This window comes from Lissotriton vulgaris, chromosome 1_1 (genome assembly GCF_964263255.1).
Source record: "Lissotriton vulgaris chromosome 1_1, aLisVul1.2, whole genome shotgun sequence".
NCBI lineage: Eukaryota > Metazoa > Chordata > Amphibia > Caudata > Salamandridae > Lissotriton > Lissotriton vulgaris.
The window spans coordinates 2,030,031,840-2,030,054,040 of record NC_141685.1 but is presented as its reverse complement, the minus strand read 5'-3'; the positions used below and the strand labels follow the sequence as shown (position 1 = coordinate 2,030,054,040).

General features: G+C 45.5%; 1 protein-coding gene across 2 annotated transcripts in view; it reads left to right on the top strand.

Annotated features, from left to right (window-relative positions):
• Window positions 1-22,201, top strand: part of IRAG2 (inositol 1,4,5-triphosphate receptor associated 2) — a 1,414,859-nt gene that overhangs the window by 810,691 nt on the left and 581,967 nt on the right. For both annotated transcript variants that reach the window (XM_086920312.1, XM_086920307.1), the window contains exon 19: window positions 16,126-16,187. In XM_086920312.1, coding sequence (XP_086776438.1) covers window positions 16,126-16,187 — 62 coding nt within the window. The remainder of the gene's footprint in view (window positions 1-16,125; window positions 16,188-22,201) is intronic.

Below are 22,201 nucleotides of genomic sequence, written 5' to 3'. Positions count from 1 at the left end.
CCAAGCCCGACGATCGTGAGGAACTTCGTGTGAAATCTCCGAGGGAAGGTGCACTCCGCTTCATCGATCCTGTTGTCGAAATAAGTGGCCCGAAGACTTTTCCCGCGAAGATTCCCGCCTCCGGACGGCTGCGACGGACTGCTGCCCTGACTGTAGACCTGTTTTGGCGCCTGGCGTAGACCTTGGTATAGCGAGACGATTGACGGGCCTTCCTGGAGACGCCATCGATTTTTCAGTTAAGTATTTGTGGGTCGCTCCCATAGTTCTTGGTTGTTGACACTTTAGCGAGTGTTTTTGTTGTTAGCGCTGTGTGAGTGTTTTTGTCGGTGACACTTTGCTAGCGTACTTTGTTGTGTTGTTTGACGACTGCAGCCGCCAAAAACCGAGGGTTTTGTTCTTTGCTGGGACTTGGTAAATCCCGTAACCCTTGAAGTTTGTGAAACTCGGCTAGTGTGCAAAATGCCTGGTCGTAGTACTCTGTTTAGTTGTTTCAGACCTTGTGGTATGGATTCCCGATTGGAGGACTCATGTCCGATACCTCCGGTTGGAACTCCCACGTATGAGCTCTATAGTAAGCATGGGCTAGGCCCAGTTACCTTTAACGATTACTGGATTAAATACACGAAAAAGGACGGCGACCTTCGTTGGCCACCTCATGGTAGCTTCGAGGCCCCGATCTTAGATAATCTAGAGATTAAATTGTTCGAAAGGAAGTCAAGGCCGGCCATGTTTGATGCCTTTCGGTTGTGGCGCAAAGAAGCCCGACAGAAAGAAATCAGACAGACTAAACGTAGTCAGCGAGATAACGTTGCTACTATAGTGAAGAAAGCAGAGCAATTTCAGCGAGATAAGGAGGTTAAGGATAAGGAAGTGTTTGATCGATTACAGCATATGACTGTAGATAAATGTTACCCCGCTTTACCAACGGAGTCGGGAAAGAAGGAAGAGCCAGTTGAGGATTCCTTAATGTCTTATCTTATGAAGTCGCCACCTCCGTACGTACAGGGTACCGCAGTTCCTGTGGTCCCTGCCGTACCTGTTCTTCCACCTATTCCTCCTCCGCCTGTTCCTCAACCTGCACCCGTTCTTCCGACTGTTCCTGCTCCTTTGTCTGTTTCTATTCCTACTGCTCCTCCGCTTCCATATACTCCTGTTCCCGCTACTACTTCTGCTACTGCTCCTGTTTTGTTAACCCCTGCTGTTGCCACTGTTTCTACTCCTTCTCTTGTTAGCCCTGTGTCTTATTCTTCTCCCTCTACTCGTAGTCGCAATTCTCCTCTTGCGGCTAGCTTCTTTCATTCGCTGGGACCTGTTCATGGGTCCGCTGGTTCCGATGGTCCTCAGAGACGTAGTCAGCTTCCTGGAAACAGAGAACGCGTCGCCCTATATAATATGGCGATGGGTTGGATGGTAAATCCTGTTAGAAGTCCACCCCGTGTTGTCCTCGAAACATTCTGTCAATTCAATATACCAACCCAAAGATATGTGTTTAATGAAATGTGTAAATTCCTTCATGATCAGATAGCGGCCGATGCGCCTGACGAGGTGCTCGCCGCTCTGTCTGATCTTCAGCTTCAGTTCGCAAATGGGCTGATAGTGGATACCAACGTTCGACGTGCTGTTGAACGATTGCTATCTCTTCGTCCCGCTCCCATCCCTCATGCACTGTTTGTTGAGGATATTGAAAAACAACCAGACGAGTCTGGCCAATACCCTATGCGGGAAGTTCCACCAGTGTGGATGCCAGGCGATGCTACTGCTATTCCTATTGTCCCGCCGCATTTCCAGAGAGTATGGATACATCTCCCATGGAAAAGATCGGAAGTGTTGCAGGTGAAGCAGTCTTTGCCTGACCCTCGCAAAAATCCTGCAGGGTATTACAAAGAATTATCGCAGCTCGTAGATGCTACGATAATGAATCTTGCCGATATTGACATGTTGTTTGGCAATGTCGTACCGCAACCGGTATGGGCTAAGATTCGCCAGCAAGATCACGCTAATGAATTAGGTAGTGATTGGGCGGCCATCTTAGCGGCGGATGGGTTACAAGTTGGTGGCGCTAAGCCTGAACAGTTGATTGCTGCTCTCCCTCAAAGAATTATAACATTAATGAAAACTCTTATGCCAGCTATGAGAGTCAATTGGGACAAGTTGTCAGCCTGTAAGCAGAAGAAAGATGAGAGTGTATCTGACTTCTTTACGAGGTTCGAGGAAGCATTCATCGACCATAGTGGTCAGGATATGGGCACAGAGGGCGGTCAAAGGTTGTTTGTGGATAAATTTGTTTCAAATTTATTGCCCGACTTGAGCAATAAATTGAGAAATTCGGAAAGTGCATGGGCCGTTTCTACTTCGGCTCAGATATTGGCTACGGCACAATACTATGAGAATAGAGAGAAAGAAGAGATTGACCGTGCTGACAAAAAGACGAAAGAGCTAAAAACTAAAGTGTTGTTGCAACAAGCGTATCCTCCGCGGTCAAATCAGAATAATTCGCAACAGAATAGATCACAGCCACAATCAAACAGATCCCAAACCCGTAACGATTCCTCCTCCCAAAGATCCTCGTTAGGGTACAATCAATGTGCTTATTGTAGACAGGAGGGACACATTAAATTCAATTGCCCTGTTTTAAACGAACGCAATAGTGATAACTCAACTAGAGGAGGTCGTGGTGGTTCGCAGCAAACGTCACGAGGTAGAGGCCGTGGTGCTCAGAACGATCGCTCAGATAACTCATCCAATTCTAATAATTGTTTCGATCAACGTGGATCATCGCAAGGACGATCTGCGCAGTACAATGTAGACGATTATTACGTCGATCAGGGAACTGACGACAGTAATTACTAGGACAGCCATAGACAAGGAGAGGGAGTGGTATCAGTTCCGGTTGATCAGAGAGGGCCTTACGTCGCAGTTGCTACATCGGGCGTCGTTGAGCCTTTTCTGTTGGACACTGGTGCAGCGAAAAGTTCTATCATGTATTCGAAACTCCCTGGCGCACCTTTGTCTGGCTTAACAAATGTTTCCGTTGGATTCTCTGGCGCCCCTGTTAGCAATCCAGTTTCTCGCCCGTTGCCCCTTCAAATTGGGCCACGTGAGCTAGAAGCTCCGTTGATTTTAACCACGGGTTGTGGCGAAAATCTTTTGGGCCTGGATTTGCTTAAACGTTTGTACGCAACTTTGTATTGTTCTCCTGCGGGTGTAAAGCTTACGTTAGGAGAGAGGGTAGTCTCTCCCATGTATTTGTCCCTCGATAAGCTCCCACCGGAATTGAGTTCTCTTCCTGCGTCTTTGTGGGCAACAGGTCCAAATGACGTGGGCCTGCTTGATATCTCCCCTTATGTTGTTCAGTTGAAATCTAATGTGCGGCTGCCACGTATTCCCCAATATCGTATCTCCCTTGATGGTGAACGAGCACTATTGGAGATCATCTATGATTTGATCGAGAAGGATGTTATTGAAGAGACTCGGGGAAACGTGTGCAACAGCCCTGTACTGCCCATTCTTAAACGTACTGATCCTTCAAAACCGCCTGTTTATCGCTTTGTTATCGATTTGCGGGAGGTAAATAAAATTGTGGTTCCTCAATTTCCTGTTGTGCCTGACATCACGGCGCTACTGACTCTGATTCCAGCTTCTGCATCATGGTTTTCGGTGATTGACTTGAAAAATGCGTTTTTCAGCATCCCGATTGCCGAAGAGAGTAGGGACCTTTTCGGTTTCTCTCTCGGTGGACGCAGCTTCCGGTTCAAACGCGCTCCTCAGGGCTACTGTGAAAGTCCATCTATTTACAGTCAAGCCTTGAAGGGTCAACTGGATGCATTTCGGTTGCCGGTTGGTGCGGCTTTGATCCAATACGTCGACGACTTATTGGTGGCTGCTGATACTCAGGACATTTGCAAAATTGCTACAGTGTCGTTGCTGCAACATCTCTGTGAGTTAAATCACAAGGTGTCACCTTCTAAACTCCAATATTGTTGTCAAGAAGTAACCTATCTAGGTCACTTATTGTCAAAGGAGGGAAGGAGATTGACCCCAGAGAGAATTGCAGCGATTGCGCGAATGGCTGTGCCAAAAACCCAAAGAGATGTGCGTGCCTTTCTAGGTATCACGTCGTACTGCAGGCAATGGATTCCTAACTTTTCATTGCTAGCGAAACCATTGGTGGCTCTTACGTGCAAGGATGTTTCAACTCCTTTACCATGGACGGAAGAATGTCAGAAAAGTTTTTCTGAACTGCGTGATTCATTGTGTTCGGCTCCTGTGTTAGGTACCCCTGACTACGGTAAGCCGTTCACGTTATATGTTCACGAGAGGGAAGGTTGTGCTTTGAGTGTCTTAACGCAACCTTTTGGTGGTAAGCAACGTCCATGTGCATATTTTTCCTCGACCTTGGACTCAGTAGCTAGAGCATTGCCGAGTTGTTTACGAGCAACAGCGGCAGCTGCGGTCTCCATCCGACAATCAGCAGGATTGGTCATGGATAATATGCTTACGGTGATGGTTCCGCATGCAGTCGATACTCTTTTGAATCGAACGAAAACTCAGCACTTGACGAGTGCGAGGTTGTCTGGGTACGAGTTGACGCTCTTGGCAAGCCACATCCAGATAAAACGTTGTAACGTTCTGAACCCGGCAACTTTGTTACCAATTAGCACAGAGTCAGATGAAGTAGCAGAACATGACTGCTACTTGAGGACTGAAGAGGAAACGAAAGGTCGAGTGGACCTTAATAACACCCCATTGGAAGATCCGGATGGCACTCTGTATGTGGATGGGTCATGTTTTAAGTTGCCGAATGGCGATGTGACTACTGCTTATGCTGTTGTAACATTGAATACTGTTGTTGAGACTGCAAGGTTGAATCAGAATTCTGCCCAAGCTGCGGAGCTGATTGCTCTTACTAGAGCATGTGTGTTGGCGAAAGGGAAACGTGTGAATGTGTTTACCGACAGTCAATATGCGTTTGGTGTTGCACATAGTTTTGGACGATTGTGGAGAGAGAGCGGTTTCTTGACGTCGCACGGTACGAAGATACAGCATGGCCAGCTTGTGAACGATCTTTTGGATGCATTGACTTTGCCTACGCAAGTTGCGATTGTTAAATGTAGTGCGCATCGTAAGGTGACGGATGATGTTGGTCGTGGTAATGCGTTTGCGGACGAGACTGCTAAGGAGACTGCCCGGAACCTTAGCACTCGAATGTATGTGACGAGTTCGGTTAGGTGGCCTACAGAATCGAGTATGTGTGAAGACACTATCGAGAGTGTGAAAGCAATTCAGAATGAGGCCACTGAGACTGAAAAGACGAAGTGGAAAGAAAGTACGGGAAAGTTGGATGCGAATGGTTGTTGGATTGATTTGTCGGATCAGAAAAGATGGATGTTGCCTGATGCGTATGTGCTGGCCATTGTGACAATGGCACATGGGTTAGCACATATTAGCGTGAAAGGTATTTGTAAGTTGTTGGCTGCTGTGTGGAAGAATGATGGCATTACAAAATGTGCTGAACGTTTGGTGAAGAATTGTATGGTGTGTATAATGTACAATCCTGGCAAAGGAACCCCAACTCCTCCTGGCAGTTTTGCTCCCCCTTCGTATCCCTTTGAGGTGATTCAATTGGACTTCATCCATATGGAGCGATGCAATAACCTGAAATACGTTTTAGTTGTGGTTTGCGCATTTTCCCGATGGATTGAGGCCTACCCCCTCAAAGACAATACTGCTTTGTCTACTGCGAAAATCCTACTAAAGGAATACTTTCCTCGGTATGGAATGCCTAGAGTCGTGTGGTCAGATAACGGAAGTGAGTTTGTTGGGAGTGTGATGAAGAGTGTGTGTAAGGGCCTTGGAATTAATCAGAAATTCCACAGCGCCAATCATCCCCAGTCAGCTGGATTGGTTGAAGGGTACAACGGCACCCTTAAACTAAAGCTAGCAAAGATTCAGGCTACGACTGGTCTTTCGTGGCCTGACGCTTTGCCTCTAGCACTACTGTCAACTAGGGCGACTGTACACTCCCGAGTAGGGCTTAGTCCCTATGAAATAGTGTTCGGTCGTCCTGCGAATGTGTGGGGGGTTCCTAGGCCAGGAATGTTTTCTGATCTTGAGTACCCAATGTTGATTGATTATCTACATGACTTGACTGCTAAACTGAGGTTAATTCACCAACAGGTTTACGACGCATTGCCGACGCAGACAGAGGGTCCAGGCCACCAGCTCCAGCCCGGAGACTGGGTGGTGACACGGAACTTTTCACGCAAAAATAACCTGGACCCGAGGTTCACCGGACCCTATCAAGTGCTCCTGGCCACGAGGACTGCCGTCCGTCTTGAGGGACGTAAAAATTGGGTGCATGCTACGCACACCAAGCGAGTCCCCATCCCTTTGCCGGCAGACCCGTGGGTAAGGAGAGGCATTGCGTCATCTGAAGCAGAAACATTGCCGGCGTTTGTGCCTTTTAGCGACGCACAGCTTGTTGAAGAATCCTCAGCGCAGCAGAAAGACACTGTTGAACAATTGGCATCAAAAGACTCAAGACCAGAACACTCAACTGATCAGCAGGACGCTGTTTCTTCAACGGATCCTTTGTTTGACGAGCAGACACGTCCTGGGAAAACCCGATACTTTTTGCGATCTCGCACTAAGGACAAATAAAAAGATCTTGCTTTGCCATATCGACAACTGCATTATCCCGTTTTCCGTGATCAGTTTTGAACTTTCGTATCACTGTAATTATTTTTGTACATATATTTTGAGCTTCACTCCTTGTACCTTTTTGCCTTTACAGCTGAGAGACTTTGTTTTTGCATATGTACATATTGTGCATTGAAGGCCGTAGGGCCGCGCGCGTACTTCCTTCTGGACAGTAGGTCTTGACGCTAGGTTAAAGGCCGTCGGTTCCTAGGAACTCCTAGGGATTGACTATTGCTGCACAGAACGAAGTGCGTCAAGAAACGTTGCGGACGGTCGTAGGGAATGGCATTCTCGAAGCTGAATGATTTGGAGGGAGCTCAAGTCCATAGATTCAAGCTGCAGCAACTCAGTCGTACCAAATGTTTTATATTCCAACTGTTTGTATTGTTTTTAACTGCTTCTGCATTACTGGCGGGTGGGGTGTATTACACGATGTCTTACTTCTTACCTGCTACACCTACTCCTACTTCTTACCCTAATCTTACCTCTACTGCTTCTCCCCATTCCTTTCACATGTTACCGGAACACGAGCAGGCTAGACGTGTAGAATTCCGCAACAATTCCTTTATTCAGCTCCTCCATCAGCATCAGTTAGTGGTTAATACTACTAATTGTTGGGTGTGTGGGTTGATGCCACATACTACGGATAAGGGAATTCCATATCTGGTGTTACCGTATAGTTCCCAAGGGTCAGCTCGAGCATTTCAAACAATGTTTCGAAGCGCACTGGGTTTCCACCCCATTCGAGAACCACGTTCCCCCTACTCTGGTCCTACCTCGTACCAAAAACCTTTGTCGATAGCAATAGAGGATTTAGATAGTGATATCTATGATCCTTCGCTTATTCCCGAAGAAGAGGTACAGGCCTATAGGGTCCTAAGTAGAGGTGAATATAGTGTGTTCACTAGCGAGAAGCAGCTTAAAAGCTCGCCTCCAATATGGGTCGTACCCCACACTGGTAATTTTTGTCTTATGGGTCGTGGCCGAAGATCGCAAGCCCGACTTGGAGCAAGTGCTTGCACTGAAAATTACATTCTGCCGATGTTCTCGTCCCCTGTGTTTCTGGCTGCCAAGGGTACATACTTTATCTGTTATGATCGTGCATACACATGGTTGCCCGCAGACTTCATGGGCTCATGTTTTATTGCAAATCTGTTGCCTCCGACGTTCACTGTAGATGCCGATTATCATAAGACTAGAGTTGCGCGAGGCGTAATTAGTGAAGAGGATACTGCCGGTCAAGAGGCAGGAGACTTTTTCAAGGGTTTCCTCCCGTTTTGGGGACCTATGGTCAATAGTAGGAACCTGAGACAGTTGACTCGAGTGGTAGAATCGACAGCTAATATTACTGCCAGTGCCCTTGGTAATATCACCACAGAACTTCAGGCGGAGAGACTTATGACGTTACAAAACCGTATGGTTTTAGATGTCATCTTAGCGGATCGAGGTGGGGTATGTAAGGTGATCCATTCGAGCTGCTGCATTTTCATTCCAGATAATGCTCCTACTGTCTATCAAGCCATCTCGAGGTTGCATAAGATCTCCGAATCCATACACGTGGATGTAGGGGATTGGACGCTACTTGGATGGTTTTGGGGCCTGATGTCAACTTGGGGTTGGAAGATTCTGATGATCATCGGAGTCGTTGTAGTGTTCCTGTTCACGTGTTGCCTTTGCGTACAGTGTGGTCCTGCCTTATGTGGCCTCTGTGCTACAACGTGTATGAGACAACCATCTGTTACCAAGGGGACTCGGTTGGACAGAGCTATGCTACAGCAGCATCTCGATGGTCTGATGAATATCGAATATGATTCCGACTAGTGCTTGCCTACATGAGGGCAAAAGGAGCGTCTGAGGTTCCGTGACAATCGTAACGTAAGTGGTGTTTCCGACTCGCACGAATATGGTCGAGTCTGGTATCTATGAACCGCAAATGACGAGTTTAGTAAGTGTGCGCAGTTTCGCTGTGCTAACTTAAACCGTTCGTTTGTTATATGGGTTTTTCATCTGTACCCACGGGTTCCATCTTAGATACGGCATCCATTTTGTCTCTTGCCCTCAAGTAGCCAGCGAACGGACGATGTCCGCTTCGCGACCCTGGGACTCCAAAGATATCTGCGGACGACACATGTTCTTTGTGAGTGTCTTTATGATGAGGGGGTTGCTACTGTAAGGCAGATGGCGCCGCTCGAGGCTCATCTTGCCGCACGGACTTATTGTCTCAGCCGTGCATCTCATTAGGCACGTCCCTTTGATGCCTGTATCTCGTGTTTCCCGATACCTCCCCTTTTACACCCTTTCCGATCTCCCCACTGTCTCCGTCTTCCTCTGCACCTGTCTTTGTTCCTATTTCGATCTGTTTTACTGCTGATTGGAATTTGCTAATGGTGGGAAGATGGTTTTTACAGTTGGGAACCGCCAAATGTTTCCGCACTTATGTTCCGGACCTCGTGTGTTTCAAAGTGACCAAAGTGACCCCTCTGGGGGATAATTGTGGGAACCGGGTTGTAAACTTTTGTGTTCAATGTTATCCTATGGGTAAAAACTGTATAAAAGGAGCGATCCACAGAACCAATTTGAAGCAGTCTCCCCAAGTTGCACGCTGTGTACTTGTCGTGATCTCTGTGTTCCCTGCAGCAAATAAACCTTGAATCTTTGACGTCGAAGGAAGTGTCCCGTGTCTCTGTGATTCGTACGCCGGAGCAGGTTACCCACGAAGGTTTCAGGTGTTGTGCCCTGGCACCGCTGGGTCTTAGAGAACCCAGTCCTTCAGTTTGGTCTGCTGGGAACACTGGTGGGTGCGGGAGCAGCAATGCCCCCACTAGAGACCCGGGCCATTGGGGAAGCTTGAGTGAAATCTCACTCCCCGGCGTCACCAGTTCTCTTGCACAACATTTAGGAGACGCAATTATTGACATATCAGATAGTGAGGGCTTGGGTCAATGCCTTAAGCAGAACATACTGATCTTGAAATATCTAAGGGAGGGAGGTGCGGAGGGTGGTTTGGGGCGGTATGTATTGTTTGGTGTAGGGAACGGAAGATGCAAATACCAATTTATACTACTGCCCATGGGTGGGGGGGGGTAAGGGTTTGTACATCTCTTATAAGATGTTTTTGTTATGAAGGAACCAATAGTCACACAGGTCTACACTTGGATACACAGGCTGGGGATGCACCAAGATGGGCGCACTGACCTCTGTGGCACATATGGCAGATGTTTACTGTCCTATTGTCATGACAGCACACATGTTGAAGGTCCTTAACTGGAATGTTCGGGGGATGGCTGACCTAGATAAGCGTCGAAGGATACATGCCTCCCTGAAGAGATATAGGATAGCAATACCGGGATTGCAAGAAACTCATGTATGGGGGAACACACTACTGAGCCTGCTGAAGAGATGGAGGGGCAGATCTACGCCACATCATATTCTGGTTTCCCACGAGGGGCATTTATATGGGTGGTGCCAGGGTCCCGTTCTAACACCTTCAACATAACCTTGACCCTGACGGACGATATATTATCCTGTTTGGGAGGGGAGGGAAATCTGTATTATCAATGTTTACGCCCCCAATTTAGACTGCCCCGATTTCTTCCCCACAATCTTAAAGGTATTTAGGGGCTGAAGTCCTCTTTTTTGGGGCTTTTAACTGTGGGGATTTGAACTGTGTATTTGATGGCGATCTGGATAGGGAAACTTCCCTCGAGATCCTACCAAACCATGCATGCTGAGATCCCTTACAGGTTTCCTTCATTGTATGCAACTTTGGGAAGAATGGAAGCGCCTAATCCCACAAAAGGGGAATTCTCTTGTTATACCCCGCAGCTCATACCTTCTCCTGCATTGATCATTGTTGTCTTTCCGTGGGCCTGTCAGCTGCCACTCACGCCATTTCCAATTTACCGAGATATCTCTCCTCCCATGCGCCATTACTGTAGAGGCTATCCAGAGGACCGGGACGTCCACCTATCCTGTTGTGGCGGCTTTGAGCTGAGGCCCGTACGGACCCTCCATATGTGCAAACCGTGACAGGGGCACTTAGTCATTATTTTGGGAAAAACTGGGGATCCACAGCCGCTGGGTCTATAGAATGGGAGGCAATGAAGGTTGTTATTAATGGGGTTTGCAGGAGGACTACCTATGGGGTCTGGCAGCACCTCAGTGCTGATATTGATGCTTTAGAAGTCTACAGACCCTGGAGAGTATACTATATAAGACTCCAAAGGACATGACAGAGTGGACGTGACTCCGGGGGGACCTTCTTGAGGCTCGGTCACGATTAGAGAAACATAATTACACCACTTACAGACAAAGATTATTAGTGGAGGGGGACAGATCAGAAGCGCTCTTGCCAAGTCTTATCTGCACGGAGATGGTACAGACCCCGGTATTGAAGCTTCGTAATAATATGGGAAATTAGGTATGCACCCAAAGTTCGATTATACACAAATTTGCTACCCATTTACGTCAGGCATGCTAGACTGTGACATGGACTCTGCTGCAGACATTGCAAGATTTTTTGAGGGACATAACATTTCTCACACCTGAGGATGAAGATGCTAAATCTCTAGGGGCACCACTCACTGAGGGAGAAATATTAGCAGCGATCAAAACATGAAAACCAGAAAAGTGCCCAGGGAGTGATGGTCTCCCTGCTGAATTTTATAAAAAGTTTTCTCCACAACTAGTAGATTATTTGCTGGCGGTGTATATTGAGGCTCTAGATAAGGGGATCCTCCCTGCCACCATGATGGAAGCTCTAGTGACCATGATTCTGAAACCGAATAGGGATCCCCTCTCCCCAGGCTCCTACAGGCCCATCTCTCTCTTGAATATAGATGAGAAAATTCTTAGTGCTGAGTTAGCTGCGCGACTCCTGACATACATGACCCGATTGGTCAACTCCGACCAGGCTGGGTTTGTTCTCGGTCGAAATACAAAGCATAATCTCCGCAGACTCGCACATGTCTGGCACGCGCCGCACCTGCTGGGGGAGGACTGGGCTCTGTCTCTCCTGGATATTCAACAGGCCTTTGACTCTGTTGTATTGGATTATATGTGGATGGTGCTTGGACGAATGGGACTGGGAGACGGATATTTGAGATGGTTAACAATGTTATACAATAAGTCAACAGCTCGGATCCCCTTCGCAATCAGGTATCCAATAGCTTTCAACTCCAGAGACGTACTCAACAGGGTTGCCCTTTGTCACTGCTCCTTTTCCCGCTTGCGATGGAGCACTTGGATGTAGGATGGCACACCGGGGGATTCGGTTGGGAGCGACAGCTCATGTGGTGTCACTGTATGTTGTTGATACCTTGGTATTTCTCAGGTGCCCGGAGGAAGCGGTCCCTGAGCTCCTTATGGAGCTAAAAGGCTTTGTCAAATTGGTATGGCTTTGCCTTAACCAGGGAAGCCCAAACATTTTACAATGGGGAGTGGTGGGTAAGGAGCAGAGTGAGTTACCCATGGTGGGGATGACCTGGGTTAGAGACTCCACACGCTATCTTGGGATTATGCTGTCGGGCACACAGGAGTCCTACCTGGAACGCAATATGGTTAAGTGTGTAGAGGCTATCCGTAAATAGATCGAATTCTGGAAGGATTTACCCTTGTCCCTGATGGGGCGAGTGTCCTTAATCAAAATGGTGATTCACCCTTGTTGCTTATATACTATGCAGAACTCCCTTTGCCGTATTCCATGGACGTACTTCCATAAGCATGATCGCCTACTGGTGGATCTTTCATGGGGGTCTAAAAGGAATAGGGTGAAACTGGATACACTACAAAGGACATGGGAGCGGGGAGTATTGGAGGTTCCTCGGTCCGGCTTTTTATTACATGGTGACACAGTTGCAACACTCCGTCCAGGGGCTACATGAGAACGACAACTGGGAGAGGCAGTTGTTGGAGGGTACTCACGGGGAGACCCCTCTCCCAGATCTTCTTATGATGGGATCCTGAGTACCAGAGAACCTCTCATATATTATTAGACATGTGTCCGTAATTTGGAAACTCGCAATCAAAACTGCAGTAAAAAGAGCACCCTATGCCCCAGAGGCCTCACATTGGGCGGTGGTGCCCTTTAAACAAAGAAGTCAAACCATGTCCACTTTGAGATGGAAGGAGGGAGGCTGATGCACGATGGGGCCTTATCTCAAAAGTGTCTGTAGAACAAAACAATAGAGATGACAATCCCAGTGACACGACTAGTCCACTGGCCTCTCATGCCCTGAGCGCAGTCTAAACTTACCTGCATACTCATCATCTGGCCTGTACTACAAGTAGCGGGAAAGACCTTTCCTTATGTGACTCGGAGTGGGGGGGGGGCGAGGGGGGGGAGTTAAAGTTATGACGATATATTTTTTTCTTGATAAGACTGATCTATTATGTCTCAGCACAATACTGTATGTTCCGATACAAATTTATTGGATGTGTATTCATCTCTTGTCAGATTGGTATTATATCCTTCTATATATTTTGTTTACATATTATTAAAAAAAAGTAGTGCAAAGCTCACCTCTTCATGCGGTTCCTAAACTAAGTTCCATATTCTTTTCAACAACTTGAATTGTGAGCATGAAATGTGATTGTCTGTTTCTCAAAGTTTGTTTAACCCACTCCTCATCTCGTTGCAAAACTGTGTTGTAAGGTATGGCACCGTCATACCAGCTGGTACAGGTGTGTGTCATAAATGGATAAACAAATATTTTTTTTATTTCTTTTTTTTCATGTTCTTTGTAGAATGAGTCTGGGTAATGGGCTAATCTACAAGATTCAGCTGCAGACTATGCACTATATTCTGGTTATAAATTAAATTTGACCAAACCTGCTATTCTGCCGTTGTATGTCGAGAGTAATCAGTTAATTAATAAACAAGACCAAACACTTATAGGCTGCAACAGAGTATTGGGTATTTATGAGCATGACATATTCCAAATTTATTTATTTATTAGTCTCTATGAACAAGTGAAGAACAAGAGAATAAAAAGGGATAAATTATACACCATCCAAATTAGAGAACCATGTGAATGAACAACGAGCAAAACTTAGTCTATTGAAACTATTTAGACTATACGACTAAGAGCATTAACATTAATGATTTTGAAAGCCATAAGTGTATCAGTCGAATCTTGGTGTGCTAAACTCAACCTCTTTAGTGTCTGCCAGTGCGTGACATTATGGGGAAAAACTGTAAAAGTATTCTTGATAACCATAGATATAATTAAAGAACGATCATCCAATTTTTTATATCCAGTACGCTTTTATTTTGATTATTTAGAATGATTAATGTAAAATAAGATTGAGTCAATTTGTAGAACTGCTTCAACTGCATTGCGACTTTACCTGGCGTTCCATCTTTTGTTCAAGGCAGATGATCACAAGGTTGTATCAAGCTTTCCTCAGACTTGGTCACTCTTTTATGTTAGTTCATTGTTCTTGTCGAGCTCACACCTCAAAGCCTAATTGCTTCTAGGAGTAGAGAAGTTATGCTTGGTGAATGTACTAAAATTGTGTAGGCGGGTTTTGTGGTCTCGATGTTGAAATGGGTAGGTCTTTGTTCCCTTAACCGGATCAGTTTTTGGAAGTGGTGGACAATGGAAACAGTGCACATAACTTTATTATTATCCTTGTTGCCTCCTATATTGTCCCATCGAGTTGAACAATAATCTTCCTATCCGCCAGTCTCTGTTACCGAACTGTCTACATCAGGCCAATCCATGGTTCGTCCAAATGTGCTGGTTTTAGGAGACTCTTCAAGGTAGAGTTTAGTTCATGCGAATATCCTAAAAAATTGGCATTTATCTGACTTTCAGTGAACGTTGGGTACCCCTGCCTTCACCAATATGTATCCATTATGCATAACTTAAGGCAAGTATGTCTGGTGAAAGATTAACTGTGGTATTTGTTCCACTTAGAACGGTATTTTCTCACACCCCCACGCTATCGCATCCTAGTTAACGTAATTTGGTTTTAACATGCCAGGACTCGAAAAACACAGGCACACACATGAAAAACACATACACACACAAAAAACATGTACACGCACACATTATGCGCACCTTTCATTTGCAACTCGAGTCTGCGGTGCTCCTGCTACCATAAAAATATGAAGCTCTTCTATGCTCCTTGGAGCTATGTTTGAGAAATATCAAACGCTATACATTCTTTATATGACCCACAATTACAATAAAACCATTATCTGAACGCAGTAAGTCTCTGTTTGACATTTCTCCACCTCAAATGTTGTGGTTCAAACCCAGTCAGGTGGCAGCCACAAAAATGGGAGCGCCTGAATGTCTCAATTGCACAGTGATCTCGTTTAGGATGGCGCCCCCTAAAATATATTGGTCCCAGAATGTTAAGTATCTTTGAGTTTATGGACATTAATTCACTGGTGTAGTGAAAGAGGTGCTTTTCGATTACCTCCTTACTTAGCCTGTCTCACTCCAGTAGGTGTGTGTGGGCGGGGGCGTTCTGGGGCAGCAGCATCCCCAAAATAACCACCATGCCGGCGTTCCGCATGTGAATGAGTCTTAAAGGTGACTTTACATTTTGTTGTTATCTAGTTACATTTGCTGTCTATTCCAAGAATGAGGTGAAATGTCAGTCTAGTCTTCTGACAAGTTGCTTATTCTTTTAATATGTAAATTGGTGTTTACTTTTCTAACTGCAAAGTGTGAGTTTTGTAAAGTGAATTGTTACAAGCTTCCTGGTGGGAAAGGCTGTAGGGTGTGGTTTTCTTCTAACGCCACAAAATGTAAATACCTATACATGAACTGTACAAATATTTCAAAATGAACAGGTAAGCACAAATTACTTTCTATTTCTGATGGGTGATGAGAACACATATTTCAATAGGATCATAGCAAATCAAGATACTTTACTTGGTGATACGCATCTGACAAACTTCCACACATCGTTTGAGCGCTGTGTAGTTTTCCCAGTAAAACTGCATTTCTATGCAAAATTACTGTCAATTTCGTTAGAAAATGAACTGACTTTAAATGAGTGTGCTACCACAACATCCCTTAGTAATGTACTTGTGACCGTGTGCTCCAAAATACTCTATGCTACACTTTCACCAGTCTCCTGGTAAATGGGCGTGGGTCATTTGCCACACTTGTTCTTTATGTGATTCTTGGGTTTTTAAGAAACCCTAGGGTTGCAGTGATGTAAGATTGATGGCAGCACCCCTATACTGAAAATTGTTTCAGCATCATTGGTCCACTCATTAGGTGTATCTGTTACATTGTTTCATAAATCTGTTCATATGCCCTATTACCGTGAACAGCACTGCCTAAACTCACAAGAATTCACGCCCAGTTAGTGGAGCTTGTACAATTAGTTTTCTCCTGTTTCAATTATTTGAAGGATTTGTGAGAGATTTACTAACATTTCTGTGAATAAAATGTTTTTTTGTAGCTTTCCTTGATGCCATGAGAGAGAAGTTGTTTACAGCACAAGTTTGTGGCTTTTTGTGTCAGGTATGAGGTTAATTATATCACTAGTGGGGAGCACTGTCACTTTGGAGGGTTCTGGTATCACTGATTGAAGCGGGCATCAATGTATAACGCTTAAACTTCACCGGTCTTCTTGACACCAACCAACAATATCACACCGGGAGAATTGCATGCATGCCACCACTTCTCTTCAAAATGAAGAATAAAAGGATTCCTAAAATTGGGTTTTTGTTTATATTTTTAATAAGTCTTTAATTTTGACACCCATTAGTAGTCTCGCCCAAGACTGCGCATGCACGCTCTCTTGTTATCTTACAGGGGGCTTAGAGGTCGCTATGGTGGCTTATCATTGGTTGTCTTCATTATTGTTCTCATGTATTTGCTTCTTGTCCGTCCACTTCTGCAGGCTTTCTTCCACTTTGTCCCTTCCTTTTGAACATGGATGCATTACTTTTGTATTTCCACTGTTAATTTTTTCAGGCGATATAATTTTACAGCACTCTATAAGAATTCATGTTTTTCACTTGTCTCTCTTGTGCACTGACCCCTCTCCATGGTTCTCCCACAGTCCCAACCGTTGGCCTCATGGATGCCCTGTGCCTATCACCCATTCTCTGCTGTCCATGTGGTTGCTCCCACCCACTTTCCATTGTCTGTGTTAGTGTCCCTGCCCCTCCCACCCACTCGCTTTTGTCCATGTCATTGCCCTCAACCCTCTCACCCACAGATCGCTGTCCCATCCACTCCCCATTGTCCATATGGTTGCCGTCCAACCCTCCCACCCACTTTATTTTGGTGTGGTTGTCCCCAGCCTGTTCCGACGACCCTCCGTTATCCATCTAATTATTACTTTAGACCAATAGGTCTTTCATAGGTGAGAAGTTCTAGGAACCTGATGCAACAGCTCTGGTTAGTTAAAGTGTTTCCCATTGGAAACAAGTAGGCTACATCATACAATAGGTTCCACATAGTTGATATGCAAATAGGATGCTACTTCCTGGTCCTGGCTTTCTCGTTTACGCAACTCGAGCAAACTGAGATGGGAAACTGCTTCTCATAGCATTAATATTATTTATATATTAAGAAGTTTAATATAGCGCTGGCCAGACCCAAGGGTATCGTTGCGCTTTACAACAAATTTAAAGCAGGAATCACACAAAAAGGCAGAGGTATACATATTTGTTTGGAAGACCCAGTGTGCTGTGCAAAATTGAGGTAGGGAAGTTCTGAGATAGCCTTGATGAGTGCACAATGTCCTGGGCTAAACCTCATTCAGGGAGGAGGGAACAAGGAAGGGGTCGGGGAGCGAGGAAGAGGGAGGTTGTGGTGGAACATTGTCAAGGGGCTGCAGTGTGTAGGCTTGTGCGTTTCGGCAGCGGTTCTCGGTTCAGGAAGGCACGGTTATGGTAGAGGTCTTTTATGAGTCTTTTGAATTTTAAAAAAGTCCTGAAATCAGCTGGGATAGAGTTCCAGATTTTGGGGGCGTTTCCAGAGAAGGATCAGGCAGCAGTTTTTTGTTTGCGTGTTTTCATAGGGATGAGTAGCAGGGTTTTGGAGCTCCTGAGGTTTGTCTAACCGTCTTTCTTGAGTTTGGTGGCCTGGTATTCCGGTTTCCCTGTGTGTAAGGCTTTGTGCGTGAGGCAAGCAGTTCTAAAGCTGGCGGGCATTTTGACTGAGAGCCATTAAAGTTCTCTGAGTGCAGGTGATAAATGGTCATATTTCTTAACTCCGGTGACCATTCTGGCAGCTGCTGAGAATTATTTTGAGGAGAGCTAGGCGGGATTGTGCTGTACCGGTGAGGACTGCATTCCCATAGTCGAGTCTAGATAGCACCAGTGATTGGGTGGCTTGTTTGAGGTCCTTGGGCGGGATGAAGGTTTTAATTTTGTTGAGAAGCTTCAGATTGAGGAAGGCACTCTTCGCGGAGATCTTAATATTTTTGGCCATGTTCACTTCTGGGTCTAGGGTGATTCCTAGTGATTTTACAGAGTTAGCCTGGGTGACATTACCGTCGAGGGCATCAAATGCTGTTAGCCATTCAACGATTTGAGGGTTTGCTTCTTTGTTGGAGATGAGGAGGATTTCAGTTTTCTCTTGATTGAGTTTAAGGTGGTTTGTTGATAACCAATGTTGGACTTCTCCAAGAGTCTTGTTGAGTCTTTCAATGTCATCAATAGAGGAGGTTTCCAGGTAGATCTGGGTGTCATCTGCATATATATGGAAGGGAATGTTGGCTTTTTTGAGTAGGGTGGTGAGGGGTTTCAGCAGTTTAACAAAGCATTGTGCTTGGGCACCAGACATGCAGATCTGCATTCTACCAATGTAAAAGTATGCACAATCTTGTTGTACTGGATTCTGTATTTCTCACTGCGAAGTCAAGGAGCCAGGATCAGATTTTCTTTGAAACAAATATGTTCATGTATGTCTCTTCTGTTTTCAGTTTGGGTAGTTCTTGACAGAATATTATGGATTCATGTCCAGCTTGCCTTTTCTCCACTCTGGCGACAGTCATCGAGTGCACATCTGCACTACGTGTGCTATCATCTGGTTGTGGTGCTCTCAGACATTTCTGAAGTGCATGCAGGGCAACTAAAACTGAAATGTTCGCAGGGGTCTGTACTTTAACCTGTATCAGGCCACTATCTCTGCTCTGGATAGGACCCTCATCAGTTTTGTGTGAGCCATCATCACCAGAGGCTATTTGCAAGGATTCAGATGACAGCAAACATCAGGGGTGAGCTGCCGCAGACCTGCCTGCTGCCGCTGGGGACTCAAAGTCCCACAACCCCCTTTGCGCTGTCAGCTATGACCTATTTGACCTTTATAAGGAGTGCCTCAGTCCTGCAACCCAGGATGCATGTGGGTCGTGTGCAGGCAGAAAGCCCATCCGCGGCTGAATGAGGTCTTGCTGAGCCAACCCCTCCAACATTTTCCTCTTGAGCGGAGAGTAAGTGTTCCATCTTCATTATTTATCTTGCCTACATTTAGCTGAGCTCATCTAGTGAATGGAGGATCTATCGAGTGGTGACCACTACATAATGCAGTGTCTCTGTTTGAGTACACTACCATCCAGCAAGGATCCTGCTAGACATTCTGGATCCTAAGCAACTGTCATACTTGTTATAAACTGTGTGCACTACAGCAAGGCACCAATGAGAAAGCGGAAATGTGCTGGAGGGCATCAGTTTGCCACCCTCTCCCAATCTACATCAGTGGACTGAATGCTACAGAGACAATGTGGGTTGTGACAATGGAAATAGAGTTGGCGGAGAGGCTTCTTTCCTTGGACATTGGGACACCTTTGCAGACATTGATGAGTCCGTCTAATTACATTACTGTTACTGCCATCCCAAAGGATGAGCAAGTGTGATTAATGGGGCTAACAGGGTCATTGACCTTTTGTTTGATACATTTAATTGTAGTCCGCACTCCTAGCTGTGCAGAAAACCAAAAAAATGCAAGGAAAGTGCGAAGGGTTGTCTGGAGCAAGCATATCCAGGCAGGTTAGCATGCAGGAAAACCACCTGTTATTCCAGTACCGACCATACGTTCAACTACAGATACTAGTCTGATTGGAAGGGATACCAACTCACAACCAGGCTTTATGGTGCAGAGAGCAGGGGAGATAATTGAGAATGTAAAAACTATTCTAAATTTGGAACTTGTACCAATATATATTGGCCCATATCAATGTTTGAGCAAACCTGCATGGACAATTTAAGGACTACATTTCAACTACAAGGAGCAACAGGAGGTCTTTGTGTTGCCTCAAATAATTCTGCCTCTCCCTCTGGGAGGAATGTACAATGCTATGATCATAGGGACTACCTCCTGGTTGTGCCCCCGATTATACCCCCTATAATACTAGAATCTAATCCACCAACTTCTGCCGAGGCTCCGGCTGAGTGTCACAGACAAACATCCCAGGCTAAGGGAAAAACTTTATGGGAGTCACAGGTTGGTGGGCCGAGTCAATTGTGACACTTATCCCGATTATTAACCTACCACTAGCATCCCCTCCATACGCGGCAATTATGTCCAGTGTTCCAGAAATACATGAAGGACAGAGGGAAATCCAGGAGGAACTGACCAATAAATGCCTGAATTGACTTATGAGGAATAAGAATTTTCCAGCCTCACTGGCGCAAAACATACTGCTTACACATAGAATCAGGTGAATTGGGAAAGGCTGAGTGGATCGCCCCGGCTATTGTACTATCATTAACTTAAGAGATCTTGAATTGGTTCGAACCCTCTTAGTAGGAGATGGGTATTGTCAGGAGAAGTGCTTGAATATTCTTCTTCTGCCCATAGCCGCTTAAAAAAGGAAAATTTTGATCCCACCACCTCAGTGCCCACATCTTGTAATGAAATCTTCTAATGTCCAACACTGGCATAACAGGGCCTGTCTCGAACAATATTGCCACACTGGAGGGAGTCCACTGACTTACAGACAACATGAGTATAAAGAGTATTTCCATCGGGGGGTGGGGGAATACTGAAAGAACACATAGGTTCGGGTCTATAGGTATAGGGATTGGGAGTAACGCTTTTTCTACCTGCCAAAAAGACAAAGTTGCGACCCAAATCCAGTATCATTGCAGATTAGCTGCTGACCCTTCTGCTACCCTATATGCCACAACCACAGTAGATCCTTTATCTCACACTGTAGGTCATCAATCTGGCTTAATGGTATAGTCAATATAGTGGCAACACTCTACTTGGCTGATAAACTAGGCATAGGTGGAGCTAGCATTGACAATATTATCAAAAATCTGAAGACATGGCTCCCCTTTTAGAGGGAAGCACCCAAGGATTGGTACGAATTTGAGAAACAACGGAAAAGAGCTACGCGGAGCTCAAGATAATCTTGCAGTTAGTGATATCATGGAACGCTGCTGGCCTTGGTTCTTAAATTGACCGTACAGACTTGGGCTGTGCCATGGACCAATTCAACATCTGCGTTTTTCGAAATTCATGGCGAACTAAGAAAGTGCAGTGAGCTGTTTTCTACATGTATAGTAAAGAGACATCCGTTAGGGGCTGCGGCAGTCCTTCGGGGGGGCCTGTCACTTGGATAGATACCCGTCTTGGGTGTTCAGTGACAAAGGTAGAGACACCATCAGACGATATTCTTTGGATAAGCCTCATGTAACCACCTCAACTGGATGGTTTCATTTATGTGTATTCAAGAAATACAGGTAATGGTCAGGAATTGTCATCCATGGTTATGCTTGCTGCACATATGGCAGTCTTACTGGGGGAGGCACGCAAAATAGTGGAGGGAGATTTCATCTGCCAGTTTCAGCCCCTACTTGTGATCCTAAACAGCCTTTCACAGATGGAGGATTGGGTCTGTAGTATCCCTGATCTGGTCCTGAGCACCATTAGGAAATGGTCTCCACTGGCTGTACAAATAAACACCCTAATACTAAATCAAACTTTCCCTGCCTACAATTAGAACCTCATCTGAATGGGAAGGGAAGCACATCTTCAACCAAATCCAGAGCATCAGCTTAATTGATTGCATATTACTGATGTCAGGCTTTGGCTTTTTGTCACTCAGATGATAATAGTAGTAAGGCACGATAGTGATCACAACATAATAACCCTCAACTTAAATCTTCCCGTTTGTAAATTCACAGCCACCCGTCGTGTGCAATTTGATGGCCTGCTCCAATTGGCAACAAATAGACGCAGAATTAAATGGAGGTCACTAGCACGTACACAAGAGCACAAGAAAATCTAACATCCCTTTATCAGTTGGTAGGGAAAATTCTATTTAGAAGTCACAAAAAAGGGACGTAGGAGTAATCTACCTTCATTGTTTAAGAAGCAGTGTTGAATGGCCAAACACGTACTAATCAATTCTGTCAAGTCTCAGGGTAGAAATCAAAGCTAAGAGAGCTGCCTACATAAAAACAGTCATTATTGCCGAAAGGGATTGGGACGAGGGCAGATGGAAGGCTCTGCCTAGTGCCACGAAATGCAATGATGACAGCTCCTTCTGAAATATTGTGTCCAGAAGGATTGGCAAG